At 44.7% G+C, this 27,901-nt stretch overlaps 1 protein-coding gene across 1 annotated transcript; it reads left to right on the forward strand.

The window, feature by feature from the left end:
* Positions 1-27,750, forward strand: LOC118776737 (mitogen-activated protein kinase kinase kinase 1-like). Its single transcript, XM_036527266.1, has 20 exons — positions 1-500; positions 12,964-13,114; positions 13,952-14,158; positions 14,494-14,694; positions 15,276-15,392; positions 15,998-16,146; positions 16,686-16,810; positions 17,546-17,627; positions 18,308-18,494; positions 18,752-19,018; positions 19,508-19,629; positions 20,645-20,736; positions 20,948-21,140; positions 21,963-23,115; positions 23,482-23,634; positions 24,093-24,255; positions 24,524-24,655; positions 24,931-25,073; positions 26,492-26,623; positions 26,861-27,750. The coding sequence occupies exons 1-20, from the start codon at positions 7-9 to the stop codon at positions 27,008-27,010; spliced, it is 4,413 nt and encodes a 1,470-aa protein (XP_036383159.1). The 5' UTR covers positions 1-6; the 3' UTR covers positions 27,011-27,750.
* The last annotated feature ends 151 nt before the right edge of the window (positions 27,751-27,901 follow it).

The raw sequence follows: 27,901 nt of genomic DNA on the forward strand, positions 1-27,901 counted from the left end.
CAGAAAATGGCGGCGGCGGGGAGCCGTACCTCGTCGTCGGGAATATCAGATTCGGATAACGGCATAAATACTGGAAATCTTTCCCACAGCAATCAAAGTAACTTAAGTCTTCACAGCGGTGTCCGATCAGCGAAGACAAGCGCCGGGGAAAACGCGCAATGGAGACGCAAAGAGTTGAGGAAAGTTAGGAGCGTGGATCTCGATAAGGCAGAGTCGCTGCTCCTGTCACCGGAGATCGGGACAAGTTCGGTATCGGAGTTGCGCTTCTCGTCTGTTTCATCGTCCGGCGGGATCCGCGCTTCCCTGCCTCATCAGAGCCACAGCTTTCGGCATAGCAATTCACTAACTTATCACCCACTTTCTGGCAATACGAGTGATACCAATAGTCTGTCTACAACCGCTCAGGAATTGTTTAGTTCTGCGTTTAAAAGCAGCAGTGAGCACCGCACTGTGGATGATGGTGTCACTGGAACTCTGGAGATAGCCACCCCGCAAAATGGGTAAGATCAATTACTATAACTTTAGCTATCACTGCCGGTTTGCTTAGATTGCCTTAGGAGCATGCATCTTGTAAGATAAGGCATCGTACCATTAAGTCTATGACTAGCTAGTAGCGTTTTGGTGTTTCCGCCCACGTTTCCTTTTCTGGTAAAGTTTGGTGGCTAACTAGTTAACTGTTAGGAGAGCTCGTAGCGTTATAGCTAATTTAGCTAACGGTACGTGTTGTGTCTCCATCCTGCCCTAATTTACCAGTTGCCATAAGATAACTCCCTAACGGAAGACATTAGTTACCATAAGCAGCGGTAAAGCTGTTTATCAGTAGCCATCTAACTTGATATGAAAGTCTTGTAACGTTGTTTTAAAAATATGTAACAAAATTATCACCTGCTATCCAATTTCCACTAAGTTGTTGCATGCTCTTTAAGGTTACTCAGAAATGCGCTAAATCGAGCAAGAGTTTATGAAAATCTTCTACTGCAAGGCAGTCTCTGATTTGTCCAGATTTAAAAAGTTAGCTGACTAACTTTTTAAGAAGATAGATTTAAAAGTTAGCTTTAAAATTACCCAGCTAGCTAATTAGCGTGGTAACTTGCTTTCGTATGTGCAAATTTCAAGTTGCACATAACATAAAACTAGCCAACGGGTGCCACTCAAAGTATTTTACATGGACAGTGTTTAATATGCAAGGTAATTTGCTCAGATTTTTGATGTGTTAGCTATTTTTTGCAATCGTCATCAGTTGGGACATGCCAGGATTGTTTTATGGGAATGCACCGTTTGAAAAGTTAGTCTGTTTTAGGTGGGCACTAATCAATATCTTGAAAAGTGGTTACTCCTTAGGTAGCTAACTACTACAATTCTGTATGAATTGTCTGTGAACTATCCTGAATGGTTGTTTTCTTCCGAGTTATTCAGCGTCACAGGACAACAGTTAGCTAACTACTAATCCCTTGAGGATTCATTCTGTGTATGTTGTATGTTTATATGACATAAATTGTTTTTGTGCTGTAATATTGCTGTCATAGCAGACCAGTGGAACACATATCGTGATATCTAGCATCTATCGTGACATCTGTGTCCTTTTGACACCTTGGGTGGGATTACTTTATACTTAGTATTTGAAAATGTAATTCGTTTTCTAGTAACGGGGGGCATGGGGATAGATTCGAGAATAACTGTTAACCACATGTCTAGAAATAGTGAAAAAGAAGGGAGTAGACGCAGAAATCGAGTGTACTTGTGGACAGTATAGACAATTGTACTATGAAAATAGCTTGACTGCAAGGAGCTGTTGGTTAGCATAAAGCTTTTATGAAGGATAGTACAGAGTTTGTTTAGATGCTATCTTTTTGAAAAGGAGGATTGTGAGGCTTGTGTGCTGCTTATAAAACGAGGAGCTTGATTTAAAACTTGACAGAAGAGAATGCGGAAAAGGATGATGACAGATAAAGCAATAGAGAAGAAGACTCCAGTAATTTGTGGTAATACTTGTGTGCTAGTTACTGTACACAGCAAACTACTAGAGTCGACTCTAAGTATAAAGAGAGAATTCCAGTGAACCCCAGAACCCAATTCATGCATACCAATATGAGATCATCACTTGAAAAGTCGCTGATGTCATGTTTTTCCAGTGATACTTCAGGAGAATGAGTTTAAAAGATAAAAAAAAAAGTTAAAAGAAAAAGCAGAAAATTAGCTTAAACCTTCCATCCTTTAAACTAAATAATTTAAATGTTTTTTTTGAGCCAGACCTGGGTATATGGCTGAAGCATTAACATTTTTTCAAATGTTCAGGTACTGGTCCTAATTGTCCCAGACTTAGTCAGCCCATTACTACATGTATATCATTTAGATGTATGCTTACTGTTATGGTCAAGCAAGCAGTTTGTTTCAAAGTTCCGTTGAACCTAATCTGTTGAAGTAATGAATAAAGTCAGCAAACACAGAATTTCATCAGGCTATTCAAACGTAAGGGCAGAGACCACTGCATTTGGGTTCAGTCTGGGTAGTCTGATTGTGAGTCCAGTTGTGTGGTTTCAGGGTAGAAATGGGGAACCAAAATTACAGCTTGAAAAGGTTACTCTGCCAAAGGTGACAGAGTTTGATGAGGGACTGCTGTTTCAACAGTGGTGTATAGCTCATTGCACCTCTGAGGGGCCACAGTTTAAATGAGAGGACACTGGCTGAGGGGGGGAAGAGAGGTGGGGAGATGGTCATTGTTAGAGAAATGGAGAGAGCTGACAAGGCTTTAGGGAGAGCTGGGGGTTTGTAGGCATCCCAGAGGGCTGCTGGGGATGCAAGTGTCTTATGTTTGGAACAGATGTGGGCTGCAGTGTGTTATGAGCAGGGGGAGCTGAGCAGAGGCGAGGTGCATCAGTAGGAGGGGAAGGAATCAAAATTTCTGTCCTTTCACATAATACATAACTATTTCGATTTGTATACCTCCCACCCTCACCTGGTTGGCTGAGCCTGGTGGCAGGCGATTCAGCTCCGCCCACAGCTCTGGTTCCTGCTTGGTAGCGCCAGGCTCATTACAGGGATTAAGTAGAATAGTTCCACATCGTGTGGTTCTAGTTCTGACAGACAAGACAATGGAAAAGCAGCAGGAATTAGACCTTCGCCAGTCCACCTGACTCCGTTTCAGACAGTGGAAAAGCCCTTGACAGACACTAGTCTGTGTCAGGTAAATCTACCTTAGTCGGCTTTTGAAAGATCAGGAGAGGCTTTACAAATCAGGTGCTTCCTTTAGTTGTTGTTCGTCCTTTAGGGATCAGTGTATTGCAGAAGTCAGTTGAGTGGCAGTGCAATACATGAGATGTTCGTTTTTGTTTGTTTTTTTTTCCTTTTTGAGACCTTGCCTCCCAATCTGTAATAATAAGCCCATTATTATGATGAACTTTGTTAAACAATTAAGATATGATTTTATTGATTAAAATATACATTTTGATTTTATTTAGTCGTATAGTGTCGTATAGTGAGTCGTATAGCCCATAGTGTAATTTTAACATTTGTTGAGAGATTTATTTAGAGTTTAGAAGTGAGAATGATTTTTTTTTGGCATTTATTGCTGATTTACTATTGAATTAAAACAAAAACAAAAAAACGTTGCTTGAAACTGGCCAGTAATGGCACTTTAAAATGCATTCATGTGAAGATTATACTCAGTTTTCTGGATGTGTGTTTTCGCTTTTTGGTAAATCAAACTGGGGAATGCAAACGCTCTGGTGTGCCTTTTGATTGTTCAGCCTGCAGCAGACCACAGAGCAGATAACATAAGTTTAAAATGGCACTAATTTGCATTGTAATGAGCACAGTGCATAAACAGAATGCCTCAATCATAGCATATTCACTCCTAAGGTTCCCTGAAAGACTATTTCTGGAAGCATATTTTGATATTGTCTCATTATGTGTTTATAGTAGATGATGTGTGGCCAATTTTTTAACATTTTCATTCTGGTGCGGTTACTCCGGACTTCTTGATTTCAGTGCTGCTCTTCTGATAATTGTAGATGTGATACTAGACAAATGAAAGCTGTGCAAGATAAATGAATGCTGTTTTCAGCATATGTACGCAAGTATTGCATTCACCTTGTTTTTGTTCTAATGTATTTGTAACATAATTGTGTAGTAGTTGTACTTTCCATCAATAATCAGAAATGAACAGTGACCTTGTTAGAAGACGAGAAAAGGGTTTGAGGGATGTTTCATTATCAATGTTGGACATTCAGAGGTTAGAAGCTTTAAGAAAGCTTCAGTTGTATTCATGAACCATGGGAAGTTTTGCACAATTGCCAATATTTTGGATAACATTTTAGAATGTTCTTGTTGTGAATCATGAATAGGACCACATGGGCTATTGCAAACATTATTAGAATGCTTACTATGTATAGCCTATACCCCAAGTTATCATGATGAAATGCTAGGAAAACCATTTGACATAATTTTGGCTGAGTAAATGAATTAGGACAGCATGTTCAGTGTCCTGTGAGTTTTATTTTTTCCATATTAGGAATGTTTTGCCTTTCTGCAATAGGTGATTTGTGTCTGAATAACTTCATGGAGGTTGCAATTGATGGACATGAAATGTTGTCCAACAGTTGTCCAATTAAAATTCCCTCCATATGCCTATTTCTGTGCTGAAAATGGATAATAACTCTTTAGCAATGTAGGGGAGAAAGCTAGGTCATGGGATGCCTCGTATTGCGTTTTAGTCTTGTGAATGCGTGTGTCTGTTGCTGGAGGAGCTCCGCTCAGAACGGAAGAACCTGGGATATCTCAGATGGGTGTTCCCAGCCCACGGGGTTGCAGTTAATTTTTGTTTTCATTTCCAGCGGATGTGGTAGGAGTTTGGACATTCTGGCCTGTCTGGCGGGCCGTCGGTCTGATGCATGATAAGAGCCTTCAGCTGGAACACGCTCTGGACGCAGCCTCATAGCCGACAGTGTAGAAAGCACTGCTCTTGCTTCTCCAGCTGAAACACATTTGCCTTAAGGGTTTTGCTTTGTTGTGTGTGTTACCATGCAACAATCATCTAATCAGCGTGGCAATCTTAAAAAAAAAAAAAAAAAAAAGAGGGAGACGCAAAACAAAATCACAGAGTTGAATCTAGATGTGCTGTCCATTGAATAATTTGCTTAAATTTTAAGTAGACCCAAGTGAAACGTAGAATTGCAAAAAAAAAAAAGAAAGAAATTGCCTCCCAGGCCCTCTGTAGTCTGTCATTTTTAGTAATTTTATTTTCCTTGCACGTAAACATGACCATGACCCCTTCTGTGTCTGCCGTACACAGTATATAGCAGCTGCTCTACTCCACTTTATAACCATATGGAATATACGGTCCATATGTTGCCATTATCTGTTGTATACGCTGTCTGAGGACTGCTCTGATTTCTTCTAGAGAGGTGCCTAACCGTAGCTGCCAACGGCTGTGCTTTCTGCCTGTGTTTTATTTCCCCGCCCTTAATTACTTCATTTGATGAATTATTTGTACATCAGAGTGACCAGGTGTTCGGTGTGTTAAGTAATTCATCATTGAGTGGGATGCTTGTCATATGGTTGGCTCCCATGGGGTACTGTTGATTACATGTGTCAGTCTCTCGGCCCGAACCCTCGGTTTCTGTTCAGTTTGCGTCAACAAATTGGGCTTTGTTTTTTGGCTCCGTTGAACTCATGTAGGGTTTTTTTTTTTGTCTAAGCGCAGCCATATATCAGATTCTGAGAAAGTACAGCAGAGGATTCAGTGATTTCAGTTCTCAGAAGTGGTTAATGTGGCTGTCTGCCCAGAGTAAGTTTTGGATGTATTTCCCCACGTATGCAATGCATTTATAGGTAAATGTAACATAAAGGGTTCCAGGTCTGCAGGATCACTGCTTTCTGAAAGTAATGTCATACTAAACTCAACATTGCCTCATCTACTCGCATACATTTGTAAACCTCTGTCTGCTTTTACACTCACAGCACTCTATGAACTGGGTTAAAGACCCGTTTCAAGCTAATGCAGGCCACATCTTGTCTGTTTTGTGCAAGTTAGCTAAGCATTGCTCATATGACTTTGCCATATAGCTACCTAGTTACTCAGCTCATTCAAAAGTATGCAGTGTTTTGTTAATGTGCATCCTGGGAATGAGAATCCACTCTGCAAAACACAGCCTGTCTATTTGTGTATTATGGCCAGCTAAATATTAATAAGAGCTGGGAACATTAGGGAAATTGCTCTAATTGCAGTGTTTTTTCTGGTTAAGTCTACTGTCCCTGGTAAGCCTACATGGAAGTGCCACAAAGCAAGGTTCCAGTCTTCAGTTTATTTTACTGTGTACATTCAGATATGCCGGTTAGCTTGATGATATGCATACAGTAATATGATCTGCCACATGCTAAGTGTAAATAAAGATTTTTTTTTTTACTGTTCACTTAAATATGATTGGATCTTGATCTTTATGCGGTCTGCCACTGATGGACTCCCTGGCATTTTTTGATGAATTCATTTCACTATCTCTGAAGCAATAGTAGCTCCATAGACACTTCTCCTTGGTTTCACCTTGAGGTGAACTGTGTCCTGAAGAAAGAGATGTCAAGTGTGTGCACAGCGTGAAGAGCTGGAGCAGCAAGGAAATTAGTCAGCACTTTGTAGCATACTGGGGTGACACGTATCTCTCAATGGAACAACTGTCCTGATCAGAGGCTCTTTGCGGTTCAGAGGTTTTCGCAACATATAACTGGGGGGGGTGGGCGAAGACACTGAGACACTTTTAACTGAGAACATGGTTAATCAGTTGTCCTCCCCCCACCCCACTCTGACCTCCATTTCAAGTTCTCTCTTTGAGAGGGAAAAAATTCCCGCTGGCAGACAGAGGGGCCATGCATGTGATTCCCCGCGCGGAATTGGCACAGATACTGACGCTGCATGAATCGGGCCTTTCTCACATGTGACTCGTAGGGCCCACGAGCGCGCCTGTCAACTCTGTGCTCGCCGTTACCCGGAGCAGGAGGAGCGGAGCTGGCGGTCGCAACCTGGGGCGTCGGGAACAGAGAGGCAGGGTGGAGAACGGGCAGGTGTCAGCACAGGAGAGCTTCTTGCTGGGACAGGGCTCCACCGAATCTCGCTGGGGGTGGGGGGGGTTCTGTTGACTGCTGTGACACTCTCACTGTCCTTCTTGGGCCGGAGAGAATGATGGCTCTCCCCTTGGCAGCACCACCGCCCAGGGGGCCTCTCAGATGACATCTCTCACCCCTCACAAAGGCTTCCTGCCCAAACATCGGGAGCTGTCTTCACTTGGGCGCTGCTTTTGAAATAATTACAAAAAAAGGGAGAAATGCAAGTACTGGATATGATTGTGGATTGCCTCCCTCTATTTTTGTTTTCTGACATGACACGGCCTCCACCACTGGCCGGTATATTCAATCTGGTGAGCCTCATAAGGAAATCCATTGCAGCCCATTGTGTTCAGATGGAACAGACCTCAGAATTGTTCAGTTGCCATTGTTTTTGCCTCACTACTTGCATTGTATTTTTGCATCCTGTATTTGCATTGTGCTCATTAAATCCGGTAAATGAAAATTTCATTCCTATGAAATGTCACCCGAGTGGTTCTGCTGAACTTTCATCCCTGTAAGCCTGCGCCTGGATTCACGTTTTAATTTTCGTCATGATTGAGCGTTTGAAGTTTGGCTTCTTGATTCGTTCTGATTTGTTTTCCAATATAGTGAGTGCCATCACAAACAGGTCAGTGCGTTTTGTGAGATGGTTGTTAAATGTATCAGTATCTTAAAGCTGAATATTTCGGTGATTACAGCAGATTTTTGTACTTATGCAAGCTGTGCATGAGTTTGCCCTGCTTGATACATGAATATAGATGCATATAGTGGAAAATATGTCCTTTAATGGAAATATCTCCTTTTTACATTTTACAGGCATGAACTGTTGCACAAGTTATTCTCATAAAGCATCCCAAAATATAATTAAGTGCATGCCTGTGGCAGCAGGTAAAACAGAGCTTGTCTGAAATGGGTATTTCTTGTCATAGAGGCCTGGAAAATGTGGTGTGTCAGGTGTCAGTGTGTTACTAGTTGAAAGATAACTTGAAAACAAACAGGCTCTCTAGGGCAGGAAGTGCCTATTCTTGGCCTATAGCTGCTCCGGTTGAAATTGGCAGAAACCTGAATTTGAATGGAAGACTTGCTTCCTTCCTCCTTCTCTGTAAATGTGCGAAATTCGAGTTTCTGGGAATTTTAACTCTGTAGTCCTGGAATAAGTGCTGAATGGGCTCCTTATTTTCTTGTTTTTAAGCTCAGCTGTGGAGCCTCAAAGCCCTTGTGTTTGTGTAAGACCATTATGAGTGCACTGACTTTATGACATATTATTTTTATTTGGGAGGGGGGGCGAGGGGTATTGATTTTGTTCGACATTGTTTTGTCTTTCAATGGTATTATTCAGATGTGTGTTTAAGAGGTGGGGAGCGTGCAAGTAGCTGTAGGAGGTACACATTTCTCTGCATTCTTACTACATTCCAAAGCACAGCTCTGGGACCTGCAGTTAAATAAATTTCTCCCACCTGCAGACTACAAATGGATGACCTTCAGTTGTAAGCGCTTAACTTCATCTTAAAGTATAAAAAAATAAATGGCTGGCTAATGCACCAGAAATTTCATAGACCATTAACATGTATTAACGTAATGTAGATAAAGTATGCACAGGCTTACAGTGCAGGCTTATGGTGCTTTTCAGCATTTCATTTGGTGCATACGATTTCACTTTTTCACTAAATTTCACTCCAGGCAAAAGTTTACGTGTATATATCGGACCAGAAAGAAACCTTCTGTCACAATTCACCTTTAGTGTTGTACATATTTCCTTTCAACAAATATTGAAACCACTTAATGTGTACATATTGTACCTAGCTCATAATCTACGTAGGCTTGTAGGATCAATTCTAAATGGTTCCTTTGCAACGTTGTCATTTCAAACAAATCTAAAGTTTAAGTACAAAATTTAAAGGACGATGAATAAATATCCAGAAGTAATTAACATATAAAATCTCAAGTAAATGTTAAAGGGTTATGCAGACACAGAAAACGTACCTTAACATACACTGCATGCTAGAGTAGAGAGGGTACTCTAAGCACCAAATTTAGTTACCAGATTTTTATGGTGACACATTAAACCTCGATGTTAATCTTTATAGCTTTGAGTCCTCAGCCAGATAAAGTTAAGTAAAATATTCATTATTATCATCTGTCCTCCAAAATGCCTCTGTCACAGTGAACTTTTTTATTTTTTTTTGCTGCAGAGCAGATAGTGTTATATAACACAAACAGGCAGTGCACTGAGCACCCTCCCCCTCTCACGCACACACTTGTTTGCTCAGTTCTGTGTCCGGGGGCACATTAAACCGCCGCGCTGTGCATCCGGGAAGCGCTGTCCCAGTGCAGTCATTGCGAGCCAGCAGCAGCAGCTCTCAGAGCTATGGCACAGGCCGTACCCTTCAGAGGTCAAAATTTAGGAACAGTCGTTTGGGTGTCATGGAAGATTGTTGGACTTCGTAATTACACGCAGCCCTATGGTTTACATACAGTAGGCCTCTGAGCGTTACAGTCGTGATAGCTGTTATGTGGCTCTAATTACTGACCCGCCCGATTGCCCTGCAGGAAGGCTGTTGCGGCTCTTTTCCTGTTAATTTTCCCTCTGGTTTGTTTGAGTGTTGAAGAGGAAGCTGGTAGTCTGGGCCGTACATACAGAAATCACTCTGTAGCACAGAGTGTTTGTCCTGTTACAGTCTTGTTTGTTGCTTACAGTATCGGTCACTTGTCACCCTTCTCCAGTATGTTCCCCCTTGTAAATTTTATAATAATTCGTAATATAGGTCTTCAAAAGTCCACGGACCTGAGGACCAGAGACAAGAACACACTGGGTTGATCCTTATCTAACTTGTACGATAAGCATGTATTTTACCATTAGAGTAAGAAGAAAACAACTGAAACCTTAAAAAGGAGGTCAGAGCTAAACCGGAGAGCAAAGAGTGAGCACAACATATAAGAATGACTGAGAAAAAGTGTTGGAGACATTTATGGATAACGTCAAAGAATTTGATAAAAAAAAAAAGACATGATTATGATGATTATTTTGACCCGTGAAGACCACTAGTGCAAAGTCCTCAACTCCTCAGAACTTCCATTTCCCCTGGAGGCAAATATGAATTTGGGCTTAGATTTGGAAGGGCCTGATCTCACATGACATGCCCTTCATGGAGAGAAATCTCTTGTTGCCTGCTCAGCATTCTCACAGTATCACTGTGCTGTACATCTCAGTGTGGCACATCTAATGCACTAATAAATGGCCTATAGACATTAGTTATTGTTTCTATGTGATATCTAACAGTTTTTCCACATTGTGAGGGGGAGAAAAATCAAATTATCCAACCAGTCAACCTAAGCTAGCCCAAGATGACACTTATTTAGAGCCTCTACTGAGTGAAGTGATTTGAATACCATCTAGCAGCCACAGAATTAATGCCAATAAATGCTATGTTATATTTTCATTATCCGAAGAATCCTCACACATTACATTTCATGGTTACTTGTGCACGCAGTATTTATGTTTGTATGTTAAATTACTGCGTAATATGTATGACTTTGTCTTACATTCATAATTTCTCAGTCTGACCTCCTAGATTTGTAGCTATGCCCGTATCACAGTTTGACGCACAGTCGCGGTAGGTTAACCTGTGTTCGTGGAGCCCTTCCACCCTGTTGTGGGTGCGATGTGCGGCAGTGCACAGGGCCCGCCTGTCGTGGTAACCCGAGTCCGGGCTCCACAGCAGCCTGTGAGAAAGGCCTGGCCCAGCGCGACACGGTCTCCGCTTACGTGGAGGTTTGAAATCGATGCCCAGCCGCGAGCTGTTCCAGGTCCCACCCGCGCAGACAACATAGTGTCCCTTTGTTCCCGGCCCACTGCACTGTGGGATATCTGTCATACGAGAAGCGGGGTCCTCTGCTGCTGCCTTTTCATATCGAGTCAGTCAGGGCTGTGCACTCCAGCTATTTCAACTCATTGTTCCAAGACCAGAGGGCTCTGCTTATTACCTGTGTCCACAGAGGTGACTGAGAGAGAATGGGCTCCAGCTCATTTCATTTGTAGATGTTATTTTATGGTGAACAGAATTAATAAATCACATTTGGCTTTGAAATTGTCAGTTAGCTGCAGATAAAGCTGATGTTATGGAAGAATTATACTGTAGCATTCTTCACATCAACCAACTCTGACTAGATCCTCCTCATGCTTATCAGGCTTGTCTGCCTGCAGCCATTTCACTTGCTGAGATTCATTCTGATTTACAGTTTCCAGTAAAAGAAACTAACAGCATTTTCACTAATTTTGACTGGTGACAAAATGTTTTTCTCCACACTTTGGTGAAATTTCACAGCATGCACTTATTCATCTCATTTTTGGCACATTTTTCAGGCAGGGACTGCAAAGTGTGTGTGGTGGCTGATGTGTGGTGGTGCATGTGGTTAGTCACACCCAGCTGTAGCCTCTGTGGTAAACAGCACTGTTGTTTCTTGTACTGGAAGCCGTTCTGGATAAGAGGGTCCGCTAAATTAATGTAATGTAATGTTTTGCTTTGAATTCTTTCATTCTATATATGTTTGCCACATTTCTAAAAACAAAATGTCAACAGAATGTGCATTTTTGACCATTGTCCAAAGTCTTGTGTTTGTCATCAGCATTTAGTTTAAAATTGTTCTGTAAATTTAAGGCCAAATCCTTTTGCAGATGAATTGAAAGGTCACCTTATGTCCCATTAGGTGCACAAGTGCTGATATGACACCATATGTCCTTATAAAGAACATTCTTACATGGGATTTCTTTAGCTGATATTAAAGGCTAAATATTTTGTGCAGAAAGCGCTCAGTCACACAGCAGAAAGGGAACAGGGAACAATGCTGTCAGCATTCATTTGTATGATGTACTGAAAATCTAACAGGCTCAGATTGCTCTGGTTATTCTGAAGCACTCATCCTTCAAAGCAGGAAGGAGGATGTTTTTGTGTTTTGTAGGCTGTATATCTAATGTTATTTCTTAATTATTATGTTATCCATAATGAAGTGAATGTGTGGTACTTGTGTGCATTTTATTCTGACTAGCCTGAAGCTATATGCTAATACTAATGACCTGGCAGTTAATGGTAGAAATGGCACCTTTTGGCTCTGGCTGAGACCTTATTATGCACAAATGCAGTGACTGTGATTCAGACAGACTTGCAAATTTTATTTGATTCCTGTGAGCTATTTATTTCTCACTTGATTCATTGCACAAAATGCAAGCTCATCACAGTATGTGGTGCCTCACATTGTGAGAACATGCTGTGTTGGCCTGTGTGGAAGGGACCGTCAACTGCAGTGACCATCCTCGTCAAAAATGTGCTTTATTACTTGTAGCATTTTTGTGAAAGGTTTACATGACATGGCAAATAATACAGATTTGCTGGCTGTTACTTTATTGGCCTTGTTCTGTGTCCTTGCTCATCCCAGGACCATTATACCGGCCTTAATCTAAAGAAAACATACATTATAAAAGAGCATTAAATTCAAATGCATCTGGGTAATCTGGAGAAATTGGCCATTGTATCAAGTTCTAGACTGAGTTCAGCCTATGTCTTATATATGCGATATACGACTCTTGGTCTAGTTGTTTACATCGTATTATTTCAATGCAGTAGATACAGGGATACAGCATTTGCCATAGTGGGTAAATTTGCTAACTTGCTGAATGTCCTTCTCCATATGTAGAGTAAGACAGCACAGTGTAATTTCTTCTTCATGTGATTTTTTTTGTGCCTTGAAATGGAGGTGTATGGGAAGGAAAGATAATTAGCCTGGTAGCACGTAGCAGGGCATGTTCACCTCTGCAGTGTTTCGTCCCTAACGTACCTTGCCCCCCCCCACCTCTCTGCCCCCCCCCCCCAGTCGGGACATGGACGGCAAGGACACGCTGCGGAGCCTGCAGAAGATGGAGGACCGTCCGGAGGAGCGGATGATCCGGGAGAAGCTGAAGGCCACCTGCATGCCAGCCTGGAAGCACGAGTGGCTGGAGCGGCGGAGCCGGAAGGGCCCCGTGGTGAGTGCGGCCCCGGGCCCCGCGGTGAGAGAGCCGAAACGGGGGGGGGGGGGGAACGCCCCACGGCCACAGCCCGGCGCCACGCCCGGCCGGCCGCCACAACCACACATGCGTCACTGTTCCCCAGCGAGTCACGGAAAATCGCCCAAATCTATTTTTAAGCTTGGTTTACTGCAGCTGAGATCTCTGCTCACTCGCTCACTGTCCGGCTCACTGTCTTCTGTGATCAATCATATCTGTGTTAGTATGCAGTTATCACACGGTTATGCACTAACAAAAGACCGTAAAGGCTGGTGTTCACTGAGAAAAATCTTATTTATCCTCAGAATGTAACTGAAAGGTCATAAAAAATACACATCTGATGAGTTGAATATATCTATATCTATACCTGTATCTAACAATTGATATGTAACTCCATACTGTTGAAAGCCCAATATCATCATGTGGGACTTAGTTCGCTGAATTATATTTTAAATGTAATTATAAATTTCAGCAAAATAAACATTTAGCCCTTTTTTTGTTTGTGGAAATGTACGGTTATGAAGTATCTGAATCCATTGAATGAACTTAATCTATTGAATTAGTATATACAGTAAGTCCATCTTCCCATTTCCTACTGTAGTTACTAAACCGGAAGTTGAACTTGTGACTTACATTGTGAAATATGAAAATCAAATGGAAGGAAGTATGCAGGCCCAGGTCGCAGACTGGAAGAGTCTGTCTTAGTCATTTAAAACAGGGGCATCTGTCCTGAATGATAGTGATAAGAGCCGGCTGCTGTGGCCGTGCAGGTTGTAGCCACGCTGTTCCTGCATTCTCCCCCCTCTCCCCTCTCAGGTGGTGAAGCCCGTTCCGCTGAGACCGGACGGGAGCGAGGCCGGGACAGAAACGCAGGTGGGAGCCGCTTCCTCCCGGCCCCGGGGCCACCGCAGCCCCTCCCCTGGCCCCTCCTCTTCCTCTTCCTCCACTTCCTCCGCCTCCGGCAAGATGGGCGGGAAGTCCGAGTCCGTGGGCGTGCGGGTGAAGAGGGCGTCCCCCGTCCCGGTGAGTCGACATCCGCATGACTGTCAGACAAACGTCCGCACCGGGAATCAGTCACAGAACGCAGTGGCTGAAATGTTACTGCTGGCTAATGGCGGGCTAATGTCTGTGCTCAAGTACTACTTTCATGATGCCGTCTTTCATGCTAAATGCTGAAAAAGATAAAAACACCAGCTTTGCCACTAGCAGTACATGATGATCAAGTATTTTAGTGAAAACGCTAACAAGAATTATTATAACAGATAAAGTACTATTGGAACATGTCTATTAGCGTGTCTTCTGACACGCTTCTGCATAAATATATTGGTCTTGATTACATGCCTTTTGTTCTTCTTTAGTTTCAGAGTGGGCGAGTCACACCCCCTCGGCGGGCACCCTCTCCAGATGGGTTTTCCCCCTATAGTCCAGAGGAGACTAACCGCAGGGTCAACAAGGTTATGAGGGCCCGCCTTTATCTGCTACAGCAGATAGGACCAAACTCTTTCCTGATTGGAGGAGACAGCCCTGACAACAAATACAGGGTTTTTATTGGTCCACAGGTAAGCAAATTATCTTCAGTGTCCTTACAGTGAACAGCTGTATCATCATTTTTTCTTCTTTTATGTAGATTTTCTGTACAAACTGGGGCTTTTAAGTTGAATATCAGATGTTTCCAGGTTTCTTCTCTTGCCATAAAGTCCACTCTCGGCATGTTCAAAGAGTTTCATCTTATTTTTGTTCTAAAATAAGATGGAGCCCTCTGACTTTGTTTAGTTGGAGGTACCAAACATTTATGAAATGTAAAGCCCATGGATTTTGTGTGTGCCTGCTATGTCCAACTAGTCATATTTCTCATCTTAAAGTACTTACTGTCCTTTTACTGAAAAGTAAAAATGGATCACAAGTCTCCAGTCAAATAAATGTATCAAATATTAAAATAGATAAACTACTGATTTCTTTTCAGGGGAACAGATTTAGGCGCCCTCTATTGTACCGGTTTTTTGAATGTTTTGTCTTTTAAAAGTAGGCTCGGAGTGTAGCCTTGCAGGAAGTGCAGGATTTGGGAACCCGAGCTGCTGAATCGAAACTCAAGGGAGGACAGTGTGTCCCTAACGTGCCTTCTGGCGCTCTCTCCTCTCAGACCTGCAGCTGCGGCCGGGGCACCTTCTGCATCCACGTCCTCTTCGTCATGCTCAGGGTCTTCCAGCTGGAGCCCTCCGACCCCCTGCTCTGGAGGAAAACCCTGAAGAACTTTGAGGTAAAAACCTAACCCTGTCCACTGCCCATGTCCAAACAGACTGCTTCCCCTCCATGCCCAGCTAAGGCTGCAGCTACCTGTGACCTGGCCAGGTCTGGCTGAGCATAGTGGGCGATGACTTTAGACCTCTGTTAGAATTATTGCTCCTCAGGTACATATAAGAGTTCCGTAGGATTTATTTCCAATGATAAACTGCTTTCACTGTAGTAGAAATAGTGAAGCCACAGCAAACATAAACATAGTAAGTAATGTCTTGGCAACTTGCAAACATGTATACTATGTACAAATGTATTAAGTGTGTTAAAAATATATAGACATAATTTATTATAAATAAAAATATATTGTTTTAATTTTTTATTGTAATTAATATATTTTTATTTTATTTCCTTATTAAAAAAATTAATTGTATTGTGGTGTCTCCTCTTGTTTCACGGAGCAGCTACAGTCACGAGTGAGAGATCATTGACCATTGTACTACATGCTCATTTTTAGGAATCTAGAGCCGGTGTGAGATTATCAGCGTCAGTTAGGCCTGTTTTGGTTTTATAGCCATTATTATATTGGGAAAAACACAGGGGTAAACTTCTGTGCGTTTCCTGGTGCAGGTGGAGAGCTTGTTTCAGAAGTACCACAATCGCCGCAGCTCGCGGATCAAAGCTCCCTCTCGCAGCACCATTCAGAAGTTTGTCTCCCGCCTGTCCAACTCGCACACGTCCTGCGCGTCCAGCGCCTCGACCTCCAGCAACGACAGCAGGTGGGTCACCCGGGCCTCCGACACGCTCAGCGGAGCCTCACCTCATTACCTCCCTTTAACAGATCTCACCTCATCTGTTGTAAACCTGCTTTTCAGATTTGATTTGAAGGTCACAAAGTCAATGTACTGTGACATTTTAACACCTTACCATTGTGTGTCAATTTCAAAGGCTTAAAGTGGACATTGTTACCACAGTTTTGTGAGGAAAGGTAGTGAAACGAAGTTCTTGTAACACATTTATTTATGTTGTAAAATATTATATACTCTTAATTCTTTATTGTGTAGCTAACTGACTGTAAATTGCTCCTGTGATACTACAGTTTTAATAATGTATTTTCTGCTTGGTTTTGTTTTATTCTGAGGGATAAATATTTGAAGCAAGTTAAGATGAGGGAGGCACTGGGGGCGTGAATAGCATTATCAACAACAGATCTGTTTTGGTAGCGAGCTGTAAATGCAGCAGCCCCACGGGAAGGGCTCCCGGTCGTGTGAGTGCACGCATCTGACGGACTCTCTGTCACTGTCACTGTCCGGAGCAGCAGCCTGAAGGACGAGGAGGAGCAGATGTGTCCCATCTGCCTGCTGGACATGCTGGACGAGGAGAGCCTGACCGTGTGCGAGGAAGGCTGCCGGAACAAGCTGCACCACCACTGCATGTCCATCTGTGAGTCACCCCTCCCAGCCCCCACTTCCTGCCAAATAGCGCCCCGCCCACACACAGGGCCCGGGTGTGCTGGAGGAACAAACATGCACTCCTGGGCCTGCAAGATGTGCAGGATGTAGGGATACATGTACAGTGCCACACCATAAGTAAATAATATTAGATTTTTACAAAAGCAAGTTGAAATGGGAATTAGTTGGATAGCTATTGACAGTCCAAAAGAAAAAAAAAAATGAAGTTGAAGACAATAATACTAGAATTTCCCTCCTTTGTGGAGTGTGATCTGCATGGATATTTGTGTAGAAAAACATGTCTTTATACGGATGGGCAAAGAATCACAGAAGTACTCTCCGCAGTCAGAGACTGCTGCACTGATCAAAACGTGCGATCGTGCAACCATTTGGACACTTGAGTCAAAGATAGACTAGTTTGATGAAATGTGTGGAGAGCTAATCCATTGCAGATTGATGGGGAACATGACTAACACCTGTACTTTCTTCCAATGTTTAGATCAGGCAATTCACTGGCTAATTCCCTCTGTCACTGAATCAGTTTCAGACAATGAATCACCTGAAGTTCACAGCTGCTGGGTGCAGGGTTTAGTCTAGTAAACCTTTAAGCTGTGCTGTCCAGTGCTGTCTAATTGGAATGGTATTTTCTTTTGAAGTTGTGTGTTCTTTGATGGGTGATCCTAAACAATGTTTTCTCTTCTGAGAAACTGTCTCTGTCTCATCACAGGGGCTGAGGAATGTCGCAGAAACCATGAAGCCTTAATCTGCCCTCTCTGTCGAGCCAAGTGGAAGACACATGATTTTTACAGGTACTGACAGCAGCCTTTGTGCTGGGACCTCTGTTTCTTTTAAGAATTCGCTTGCGAATTGAGTTTATCCTCCCCTATTTCTTTGTTGTATGTCTGCTTATGCCAGTGTTCACCTTAGTTTTTTGCAATTAAATCCAGTGCACACCTGCTTCCAAGTTGATTTGAATGCTAATTCTACAGCTGCAGTGACGTTATGTTGTTATGCAACCAGTGCCAAAGAAGCCAGAAATGGCCCAAATATTCTATCAAATCCTTTTGTTCATAACTTGTTTTGAAAATGTAGTTTAGGTTTAATTTGCTTGAAAGGTTTGGGGCCTTTTTGGGGTCAGATGTTTTGTAATTTCCCTCACTTTTCTGTGACATTCTCAAGGGCTTGCTTTCAGGGAAACATCAGTGTAAATATTCAGTATAAGTCAAAATGCAACTTGAACATATTGTAAATGGTAGTGGCAAATCCCAGGTGACCAGTTCAATAAACTGATCAATGCAAGATTGTATTTGTCTGCTAAAAATATTGACTTAATTCTACCCCGTCAAAAACACTAATAAATGAATAATGCATTTAAACTGGAATCGTTTGTTGAGCATTTTTTAGGAATACCTGTACTCACCATGAGTATGGGGGTTGTTTAGAACTGACGTCTGTGTCTTGTATTGCCTGTGTTGTCTTGCATCTTCAGCCACGAGGCCGCTGGCCTGGGGGACAGTGCAGCGTGTCATCAGGGCCAGTCTCAGGGTCACCAGAGCCAGGCCTCATCCCACAGCGAGGGTCAGAGACGGGCGCAGGAGGGTGACTTTAACCTGCCCCACTACGGAGTCCAGCAAATCCCACAATCCTACAAAGAGCTGGCCGAGCCTTGGGTTAGGGTGAGCAGCGTTTGTCTTACGACGTGTCTGCTCACCTGTGTTTCTCCAGGAAAGACAGCCTCATGCTCATTGAGCCCTAACACAGACTGTTCCATCAGACACATATTAAGGGAAACATTCACATTCAAATAGAGGGTTACATATATATCAAGTGGTGAATAGCTGTCCATCCTGACCAGATCCTGAGGACTCAAGTATGAAGTTTTGGGGTTGGAGTTTGCATGTTCAACCACGCATGTGTGTGCGTTTGTCTGCAGGTGTTTGGAATCGAGCTGGTGGGCTGCCTCTTCTCCAGGAACTGGAACATCAGAGAGATGGCCCTGCGGAGGCTGTCCCACGATGTGAGCGGGGCGCTGCTGCTGGCCAACGGGGAGCACTCGGGCCCCGGGGCGGGGCCGGGGGTGGTGCTGGGGGCCGCGGCGGCAGGTTGCGGGGTGTCGGGGGACGTGGTGGTGGAATCCTGCTGCAGCGTCCTGTCCATGGTCTGTGCTGACCCCGTGTACAAAGTCTACGTCGCCGCCCTGGTGGGTACTCCAAACGCACACCCGCTGCATTGCAGGCCACACTGTGAAGCTGAGCTGTATTGTTAATGTCAGTGGGGGGAAGGGTCATCATCTGAGAGTGGTTTTGCCTCTGAGTCAACAAGGCGGGCACATGGTGGTGGTTTTTTTGGTTTTGTTTTGTTTCTTGTCGTTTTCAGTGTATTACTGAATGTATTAGTACTTCTGTCTCTCTCTGTCTACATGGTAGTGTTCACTGGTAGGTGCACTTCATGGTCTGAACATCCATTTTATTTCATCAGTGATTTTTTGGGAGACTTAATGAAATGATGTGATTTATTGTTTGTCAGGGTATCTATCGATGAATTGGATAATTACAACAAGAATTACTGTCGTATTCATTGCCTTGACAAGACTCATCTTGAATGCTACAGAAACATGCTAAAATTCGGTGGATGTATGTGTTTAGTTTGCTCTGTGGTTAAACTGCATGGTCTCGTGCCCTGTGTCCAGAAAACCTTACGGGCTATGCTGGTGTACACGCCCTGCCACAGTCTCTCAGAGCAAACGCACCTGCAGAAGCTGCTGCAGCCGGTGGTGGAAACCATCCTGATCAAGTGTGCAGACGCCAACAGGTAATTTCACCTGAGCGAGCGAACCAGGCTGGGCCGTGTATCAAGGGCAGTGTGTATGGAGTTGCCAGCTGTCTGGTACTTTTCACAAACGCATAAATTCACAAACACTAAAATTTTCTCATTGTTTTGCAAATTATCTAAATGGTAGTTTTAATCTATAGGTTGATATACAAGTCACGGAATGGCGCATTTCTGGTGAATTCCCTGGATGTTTGAGCTTTTTTGGTTATTGTGTTTTGACTCCTTGTTTTTCAGAAAAATCCTTGAGAGGTGCAAATAGCTCAAAAACTGCACTGACTATTCAGATGTGACCAATGACTTTGGCTGCACATTCAAAACCTATACAGGAGGATCTCCATAAAGACTCAGATTTTAGTATTATGTATTGTATGGAAAGCATAACACCAACTTTGAATAGATTTTAAATAGATTTTGGTTATGTTTTTGTTTTATTATGTTAAAAAAAACTAATTATTTGTGTTTTCATGCGCATGTACAGGCAATACATGAAAACACAAAAAACAAATTGAGATATAATGCTGTAATGCATTATTTAAATGAATTTTAAATATTTATCAGTTATTAGACATGTACAGATAATCAGAGAACCTTCAAAATATTTGCCTGGGGGAATCATGTAAACATGACATTTGTTCTTAAGAAGCCAATTTTAAAAGAAATTAAAATGATCCTCATTGATAGTCCCAGAGTCCTTTTTGTTACTGTTAGTATGTAGTGCCATCATGTGGTAGAATGTGATATTGCACATAAAGTATGAAAATACGGTACACAGCTCACTGCATGACTGCATGACATGGGTTTCATTCACTATGGTTTAGTGTAAGGTTCCTCATCCCTGGTCTGTGTGAGCTGGAATCCAGCAGATAGTCCAGCTTTTAAAAGCACTCATAGACCTAACCCAGCTAATCTAAGACAATCTAAGTCTTGCTTGCTGAAGGGTCTAACCCTTGAAGCATCAGAGTTAATGTCTTTCATGGCATTTGTCTGTCTTCAGTCGAACCAGCCAGCTGTCTGTGTCCACTCTGCTGGAGCTGAGTAAGGGACAGGCAGGGGAGCTTGCTGTGGGCAGAGAGATCCTCAAAGCAGGTGCGAATCACAGTTCGTTATATGTTCACAATTTGTCAAGAGCTGGAGACTTGGTGTTTAACTTGAGGCCAATGCTTTTGAATAAAATTCTCCATTCTCTTATTATGGTCATTTGAGTTTGATTCCCTTTTGTAAGTTATCGGCTTTATTCATGTGTAGTTTTGCAGAGACAAGTTGCAATCGTTGACCGACAGTTTTCTCCATATTGCAGGATCCATAGGGATTGGAGGGGTGGACTATGTCTTAAACTGTATCCTGGACTCCGAGATGGAGGCCGCTAACTGGCAAGGGCTTCTGGGACGCCTGTGCCTCATCGACCGTCTCTTGCTGGAGTTTCCCGCCGAGTTCTACCCCCACATCGTCTCCGGGGGCGACTGCCCCCAGTCACAGACTCTGGTCGAGAGGTACGTGGGTAAAATCGCCTTTCGATTTCGGGATTATACTGAGATCCGTGTAAAGGGGAATTTGAGCGCGTGCTTGGAATAAAACACCTCTGCAGTCGGACTGTGGTGCTCTTTACGGCGCACTCGTGAAGCAGGACTTCCTCGTTTATTTATTCCTCGAGGCCTTGATATGACACAGGGATTATCCTTTTGTAATCCTCAAGCAGTCAGCTGTGACGGTGTTCAGATGACTCATCAAAAAGTGTGAGTCATTGCACAGTCGACACCAATTGTTGTACGGTCTGGCTCACTATGTTCTTTCAAGTTGGAAAAGCTGTTGATTGGCATTCAAATTTAGTAGCTATTATAGAGTCAAAATTGAAAGTTTTCTTGTAATTTTACAAGATGTGGAGGGAAAGTAGCAACATCTGTTTTACAGAACATTTGTCCAAACTTGTGTTGTGGCTTCCTTTTATAAATGGTCGTTGGTGTTGAAATTTTATATGACTATGAAGAGTAGAAATTAGAGATTAGTTTTGTACGGTCAAGGTTGGCAGTGTCTCCCTTATTAAGTCCTATAAACTGAAAATTCTTACATTTATTATCATTTAAAGCGTAACTATTGGCATAAATCATTTTTCATGTATTACTAATGTTTTGTGCATGTGATTGCATCTTTTTGGATCTCTCTGGTATAGCCACAGATGCGCTACGACAAAAAGCCTTTCTGCTCCTGTCTGCATTGCTCACGTTCACTGCTAGTGCCTCACAGAGATACTGGCCAGTGTTATGCACAGAGTGTTCTGTGTCTGTGACACTGCTGCTATCTTTGCCCACTTGCAGGTACCAGAAGCTGCTGGCTCTCCTCAGCTTTGCACTAGGGTCGATCGACCACTCCCACTCCATGGTGGGTAAGCTGTCTCGCCGGGTGTTCCTGAGCGCCGCCCGCATGGTGGCCCGGGTGCCCCGCGTCTTCGTCACGCTGCTGCACATGCTGAGCGCCACCGGCTCCGCCAACCACGCCCGCATGCGGCGCCGCCTGCTGGCCATCGCAGAGGAGATGGACATCCTGGAGGCGGTCCAGCTGGGCCTCGAGGAGGCCGAGCCCCCCGCCCCCCAGAACTCCCCGAGCGTCTCCGGAAGCAGCTCCCCTCTCCACACCGTGCAGCTGTCCGCCACGACGGGCCGAGGGGCGTGCGAGGCCGGCCCGGGGGACGTCGCAGAGCGGCCGGCGGCCGTCACCACGGGACACCCGGCGCTGGATTCGGTGCAGGACAAGAGCAGGCCACCAAGCCAGTGCCTGGACCGCCCCTCCTCGAGTCACTCTCCACCCGCCCCATCCCTGCCTGCCTCCAGCTCCCTCCCGCTCTCCTCTGCTGACGGCCCCAGAGCCAGGCCACAGGACCTCGTCACCGCCAAGCCTGCCAGCGCCTCCCCGAGCACCCAGCGCAAGCTGCAGAAGCACGCCAACGCCGGTAAAGGCTCAGCGAAACTGTCCCCCACATTCACCCGCCCACAGCCCCAGATCCACAGACCAAAACCCACCCGGGCCTCCCCCAGCGAGGGGAGCAAAGCGCCCTGCCAGCCGGCCAGGAGCGGCCTGAAGCTGGACCTCCAGGACGTCCCGCGCTGTGGCCCCGCCCCCGTCCCCGGCGGGGACTCCGCCTTCACGCCCGTGGAGGACGGCTACGGGGGCCTGGAGGCCGGCGGCGAGCTCAACTCCAGCATGGAGGACCTGCTGGAGGTGTCCGCGCCCGCCGACGACAGCACCGTCACCTTCAGGTCGGAGGTGGCCGTCCTCCACCCAGACAGCGCCGGCACGGGGGGCGACGCCTACACCGACGACGTGGCGCAGAACCAGAGGTGCAAGGAGAAGATGGAGGCGGAGGAGGAGGAGGCGCTGGCCATCGTCATGGCCCTGTCCGAGTCCCAGGACGCCCTGCCCACCATCCCCCAGCTGCAGGTGGACAAAGGGGAGGACGTCATCATCGTCCAGGTGGGTGTGGGCACACCCTCACTGCCCAATGGCAGCAATAGGTCATTATTTAGCATTTGCCATTCGTAAATAATAAATCACTATGTTACTCCAAAACAACGTTTTGCAAGATCATTGTCTGTTGACACACAAGTGTGTTTTCCACCAAATAAAGCTTGCGCGACATTATTAATGTAGACAGTACACAAAACAATACATTGAAAGTGGAACAGTACACAAGATGTTACACATCACACAAATTGTAAGTGGCAATTACACAGCTGTTAAAAAGAAACCACACACAATACGAAGCCTGGCAAACCGCACACATTACAACCATTAGTAATGATGGTTTGCTCTTGAATGTTCCGTTTGTGTCACCCGCAGACCCCAGAGGCTCTGTCTGGCCATACCAAAGTGAAGCAGCCCTACAGGGAGGGGGCGGAGTGGCTGAAGGGTCAGCAGATCGGCCTGGGCGCCTTCTCCTCCTGCTACCAGGCCCAGGATGTGGGCACCGGCACGCTGATGGCTGTCAAACAGGTGAAAAGGAACCCCCCCCCCCAGACCTTCAGGGAACAGAGACAGCAGAGCTGGGCTAAGCTGGGCAGAGGGTTACAGGGGAGACGCACGTTAACAGCTGTCTGTGTAGGTGTGAAGCATGTAGGCATAGGCAGGTGTGTGGCGTAGTGCTAAGGAGCAGGGCTCGTAACCAAAAGGTTGCTGGTTCTATTCCCCGCTGGGGCACTGTGGGGGGCGCAATTGCTTCAGTAAAATCCAGCTGTATAAATGGATACAGTTGTAACCTATGTAAGTCCCTCTGCATAATAATGGACAGTATTGGAATGTAATGTAATGAGGCGCCCCATGGCATATGCCTCATCATGCAGCAATAGGTTTGGTGATTCCACGTGAAGACACAAGAAGCTCTGTTAGTATGTAACAGAAGCTGTAGTGCTCAAACACTAGTGGAACCTCTCTCTGACCCCTCCCTCCCCCAGGTGACCTACGTGCGGAACACGTCGTCGGAGCAGGAGGAGGTGGTGGAGGCGCTGCGGGAGGAGATCCGCATGATGGGCCACCTCAACCACCCCAACATCATCCGCATGCTGGGCGCCACCTGCGAGAAGAACAACTACAACCTGTTTGTGGAGTGGATGGCAGGTGAGGCCGCAACCGAAATGGTGCCGAAATGCTTCCCCATCAGCCGTGGTGGTCAAGTGGTAGGATGTAAGCTCATTTGGGTCCGTGCCATTTCACAAAGGTACTCGTACTCATCTAGATTGCATCTAGATTGGCGTGCTGCCTGTCTGCATAAGTTTCTCAGTCAAAGTGGATTCCTGCTTGAATGTGAAGCTCTTTATTTTTTTGTTATGTTCATTTGTGTATGAATGAACCCAATAAAATCGGTACACCCGTCTGCTCCAATCAGGTGGCTCAGTGTCTCACCTGCTGAACAAGTACGGGCCCTTCAAGGAGGCGGTCATAATCAACTACACAGACCAGCTGCTGCGCGGCCTGGCTTACCTCCATGAGAACCAGATCATCCACAGAGACATCAAAGGTGAGCGGCTCAAGGGGCATGCACCTCTCACCGAAAGGGGCCCTCCTTTTGGGTTACCTGCCAGGGCCCTACCGGGGCCCAATTCTGCAGTCACATCAGGAGACAGCGGCTCTCCCGTAGCACTAAGAAAGCCCCGCCCCTGTCCTGAAGCAATGCTGGAGTGCAGAGGGTTGCGTGTTCGGGCTTTGTGAGGGTATATGGGTGTATGCCCTTCCACCCTGGCTGCAGCCTCTGAGCTAACTGCATGTCCCTCTGTGGTGCTCTGCGATGTGAAGGTGCCAACCTGCTGATCGACAGCACAGGCCAGAGGCTGCGGATCGCCGACTTCGGAGCCGCTGCCAGGCTGGCGTCCAAGGGGACGGGCGCCGGAGAGTTCCAGGGCCAGCTGCTGGGCACCATCGCCTTCATGGCTCCTGAGGTAAGGATAAGGGGGGGAAAAAATAAACATGTCAAATAATACATTTTACATTGCAGATTTTAGATCTCTGTGTGAAAAGACTCTTAAAATAGGGTTAAAATTGCCCCAGCTAACACCAGCATAGGCCTATAGGCCTTGTATAAAAGGCCTTGTATAAAAATCAGGTGAACATGGCAGACATGACTACACTTCAACACCCCTAATAAGCCTATGAGGCTTGTATGAACGAGGATAGATGATAAATATGTTTTTATGTGACATTGAAAATTTGTCTTAAGTGAGTGGGAAGGACTTTTTTCACACCTCTATGCAGAGCTCTGAGAACTTACTGGATAAGGTTGGAATCTGCAACATTTTTGTAGTCATGTTTTAAATGTCACTGCCACAGAAACAAAGCTAGGGGCTGTCTACCAATCATTACGTATTGCATTCAGAGTCACGTGTCTATGAGCAAATTAGGTTAAGTGGATTTTGATTTTTCATTAAGCAGAAATAAAAGAAAAGTGTAGCCCTTTGAGGCCCCAACAACACCTGGCCTTTCAGTTAATTGTTTTTGCTGTGGTCCAAACCATTTTAATTGCTGCGCTCTTTAAAAAGACCAGCCAATGTATTTTTTTCTCATGGAGTAAACAGATACAGTATTTTAATCTCAGGTATGATTAGTATATGTAAAGCCAACTGCTGCCAAGAGCTAAAGCTTGCAAAGCTTGTGAAGTGTGCTACTGTGTGTGTTTATATTCTAATCCTAATTAAAATAGAAGAAATTATGTTGTACTCCTACGCCGATTTTTATATCACCTTGTTGTCACACAGGTCAACATTGTCACTCCAAATATGCCGATTTATTGCTATTGTGGTGTTTCATATCCCAAATCAATAAAATAACGAGGTTTAAATACAGTTAAACTAAACCACACTGCATAATAGCCACACACTACAACAGAGAGAAGAACTGAAACGGGCAAGGTTGCAAAGTCAAGAAGCTGTGGTGCATTTCTGTTCAACAGAACACAAATAATGGTGAGATTCTGAAGGTTAGGGTGTATTTATGTCCCATCCAAAGCAGCGTGTTATTATAATTATCGTATGTGTTTTACTGGAGAAAATAAGAATGCAAACATTTCCATTCTCTCATCGAAACGTTTCCATCGGCAGAGTTCTCTTACGACAAAGGAAATGTCTGCAATGCTAAGGGGCTGTTAGGGATGATTAACTTCTAAAGTCTGGGTGGTTTCTTTTGTCAGCTGGCTTTACAAACACCTTGCTGAATTGGTATGGTCCAAATTTTGCTGAGAATGACCTGTGGAAAATGGCCAGTGGAAAATGATCGGGACGACCTCAATATGTGGGTGGCCAGCTCTTCACAGCTGCTGCTGGGGTTTGCGTGTCGGTGTGACGGACCGTGCTGTGCATCGCAGGTGCTGAGGGGGCAGCAGTACGGCCGCAGCTGTGACGTTTGGAGCGTGGGCTGTGCCATCATCGAGATGTCCTGTGCCAAGCCGCCCTGGAACGCAGAGAAACACTCCAACCACCTGGCTCTCATATTCAAGGTGAGCGGTGCACAACGCAGGCGGGAATCCACAGGCTGTTTGGTGTGGATCCCAGGTTCTCGCTCCCTCTGGCAGTATCACCCTCACGCCTCTCTGCAAAGTGTGCTCTTGTAAACCATAATCCTCTGCTTAAAATTTCAATATAATTTTTTGGGCACCTGTTGGTGGAGAGGAATGAACTTCTTTATGTGAAACATTGTCACGTGCGTGTGTACTCATTACTGCTGTTCACCTCAGATCGCGAGTGCCACAACCGCACCCACAATCCCAGCCCACCTGTCCCCGGGCCTGCGGGACGTGGCTCTGCGCTGCCTGGAACTGCAGCCGATGGATCGCCCCCCTTCCCGAGAGCTCCTGAAACACCCCGTGTTCCGCCTCAACTGGTAGACACCGCGCCTCAGGCCTGGAGAGTCAAAACACTACAGAGGGCCTCGCAAGGATGCTCCTCTCAGCGCTCTGCAGCTAACCTAACCACCAATCACGAGCAAAGCCATGGTCACAGGCCTTCCACGCTAACAGGCGATTTTCACTGGAATTGTGTGAGAAAAAATAGCCACATTCCAAAACAGCAACTGGGGTCGTTTACATCACGACCGCCATTGCGGGTAACATTTTTTCAACTGAGCGATCGCCTAGCTAGACACAATTTCTAAGGCGTCGCTTGGCGATTTCTGCCCCATAAAGGTAGGAATCTTATTGCAGACCAACCTGCAGACCAGCCCCAAAATCATGCAATTCTGCTATGGAAACGCAGTGCGACAATCGGGGCGGTCATAGATGAGTTTTTGCGGGTGAACTTTGGTTTAGGAGACGCGTTTGACCCGTGCTTCCTTGTGCAGCGGCCACAATCTGCTGTACCTTTGCACAAAATGCAAAACAAGACACAATATCTGCTCCCAAACTGTGCCTTGTTAGAATTGCGACATCAGTCCTCATTTCACCAGCTTTAATGGCAAGTCCTACATCTTTTTTTTTAAGATATACTATTTATGTAATATATGGTTTCACGCTATGAAGGCAGTTCTTTGAGTAACAGTTATTTTTCGAGCACTTTTGCAGCCATTTTTTGTTGCAGATTGTTTTTGATGTGTTTTTTTTTATCCTCTCAAAAGTTACATATATTTTGGACCACAAACATTTCACAATGGAGTAATATACTTTGTGTTACAGTTCAGAGTATGTCATTGTCCATTGTTGTACACATAAGTTTTTAGAGTCACTGAAAGATTCTTTTTTATTTTTGTGATCATGTCTCTAAATGCAGTGACAAATACATAT

The sequence above is a fragment of the Megalops cyprinoides genome, chromosome 4 (genome assembly GCF_013368585.1).
Source record: "Megalops cyprinoides isolate fMegCyp1 chromosome 4, fMegCyp1.pri, whole genome shotgun sequence".
NCBI lineage: Eukaryota > Metazoa > Chordata > Actinopteri > Elopiformes > Megalopidae > Megalops > Megalops cyprinoides.

Excerpts from the sequence above, each read along its gene's own strand:
- LOC118776737 (XM_036527266.1), top strand. The coding sequence starts at position 7 with ATGGCGGCGGCGGGGAGCCGTACCTCGTCGTCGGGAATATCAGATTCG. Across the intron at positions 16,147-16,685 it reads ACCTCCAGCAACGACAGCAG|CAGCCTGAAGGACGAGGAGG; the intron begins GTGGGTCACCCG and ends TGTCCGGAGCAG. Across the intron at positions 23,635-24,092 it reads CGCTGATGGCTGTCAAACAG|GTGACCTACGTGCGGAACAC; the intron begins GTGAAAAGGAAC and ends TCCCTCCCCCAG.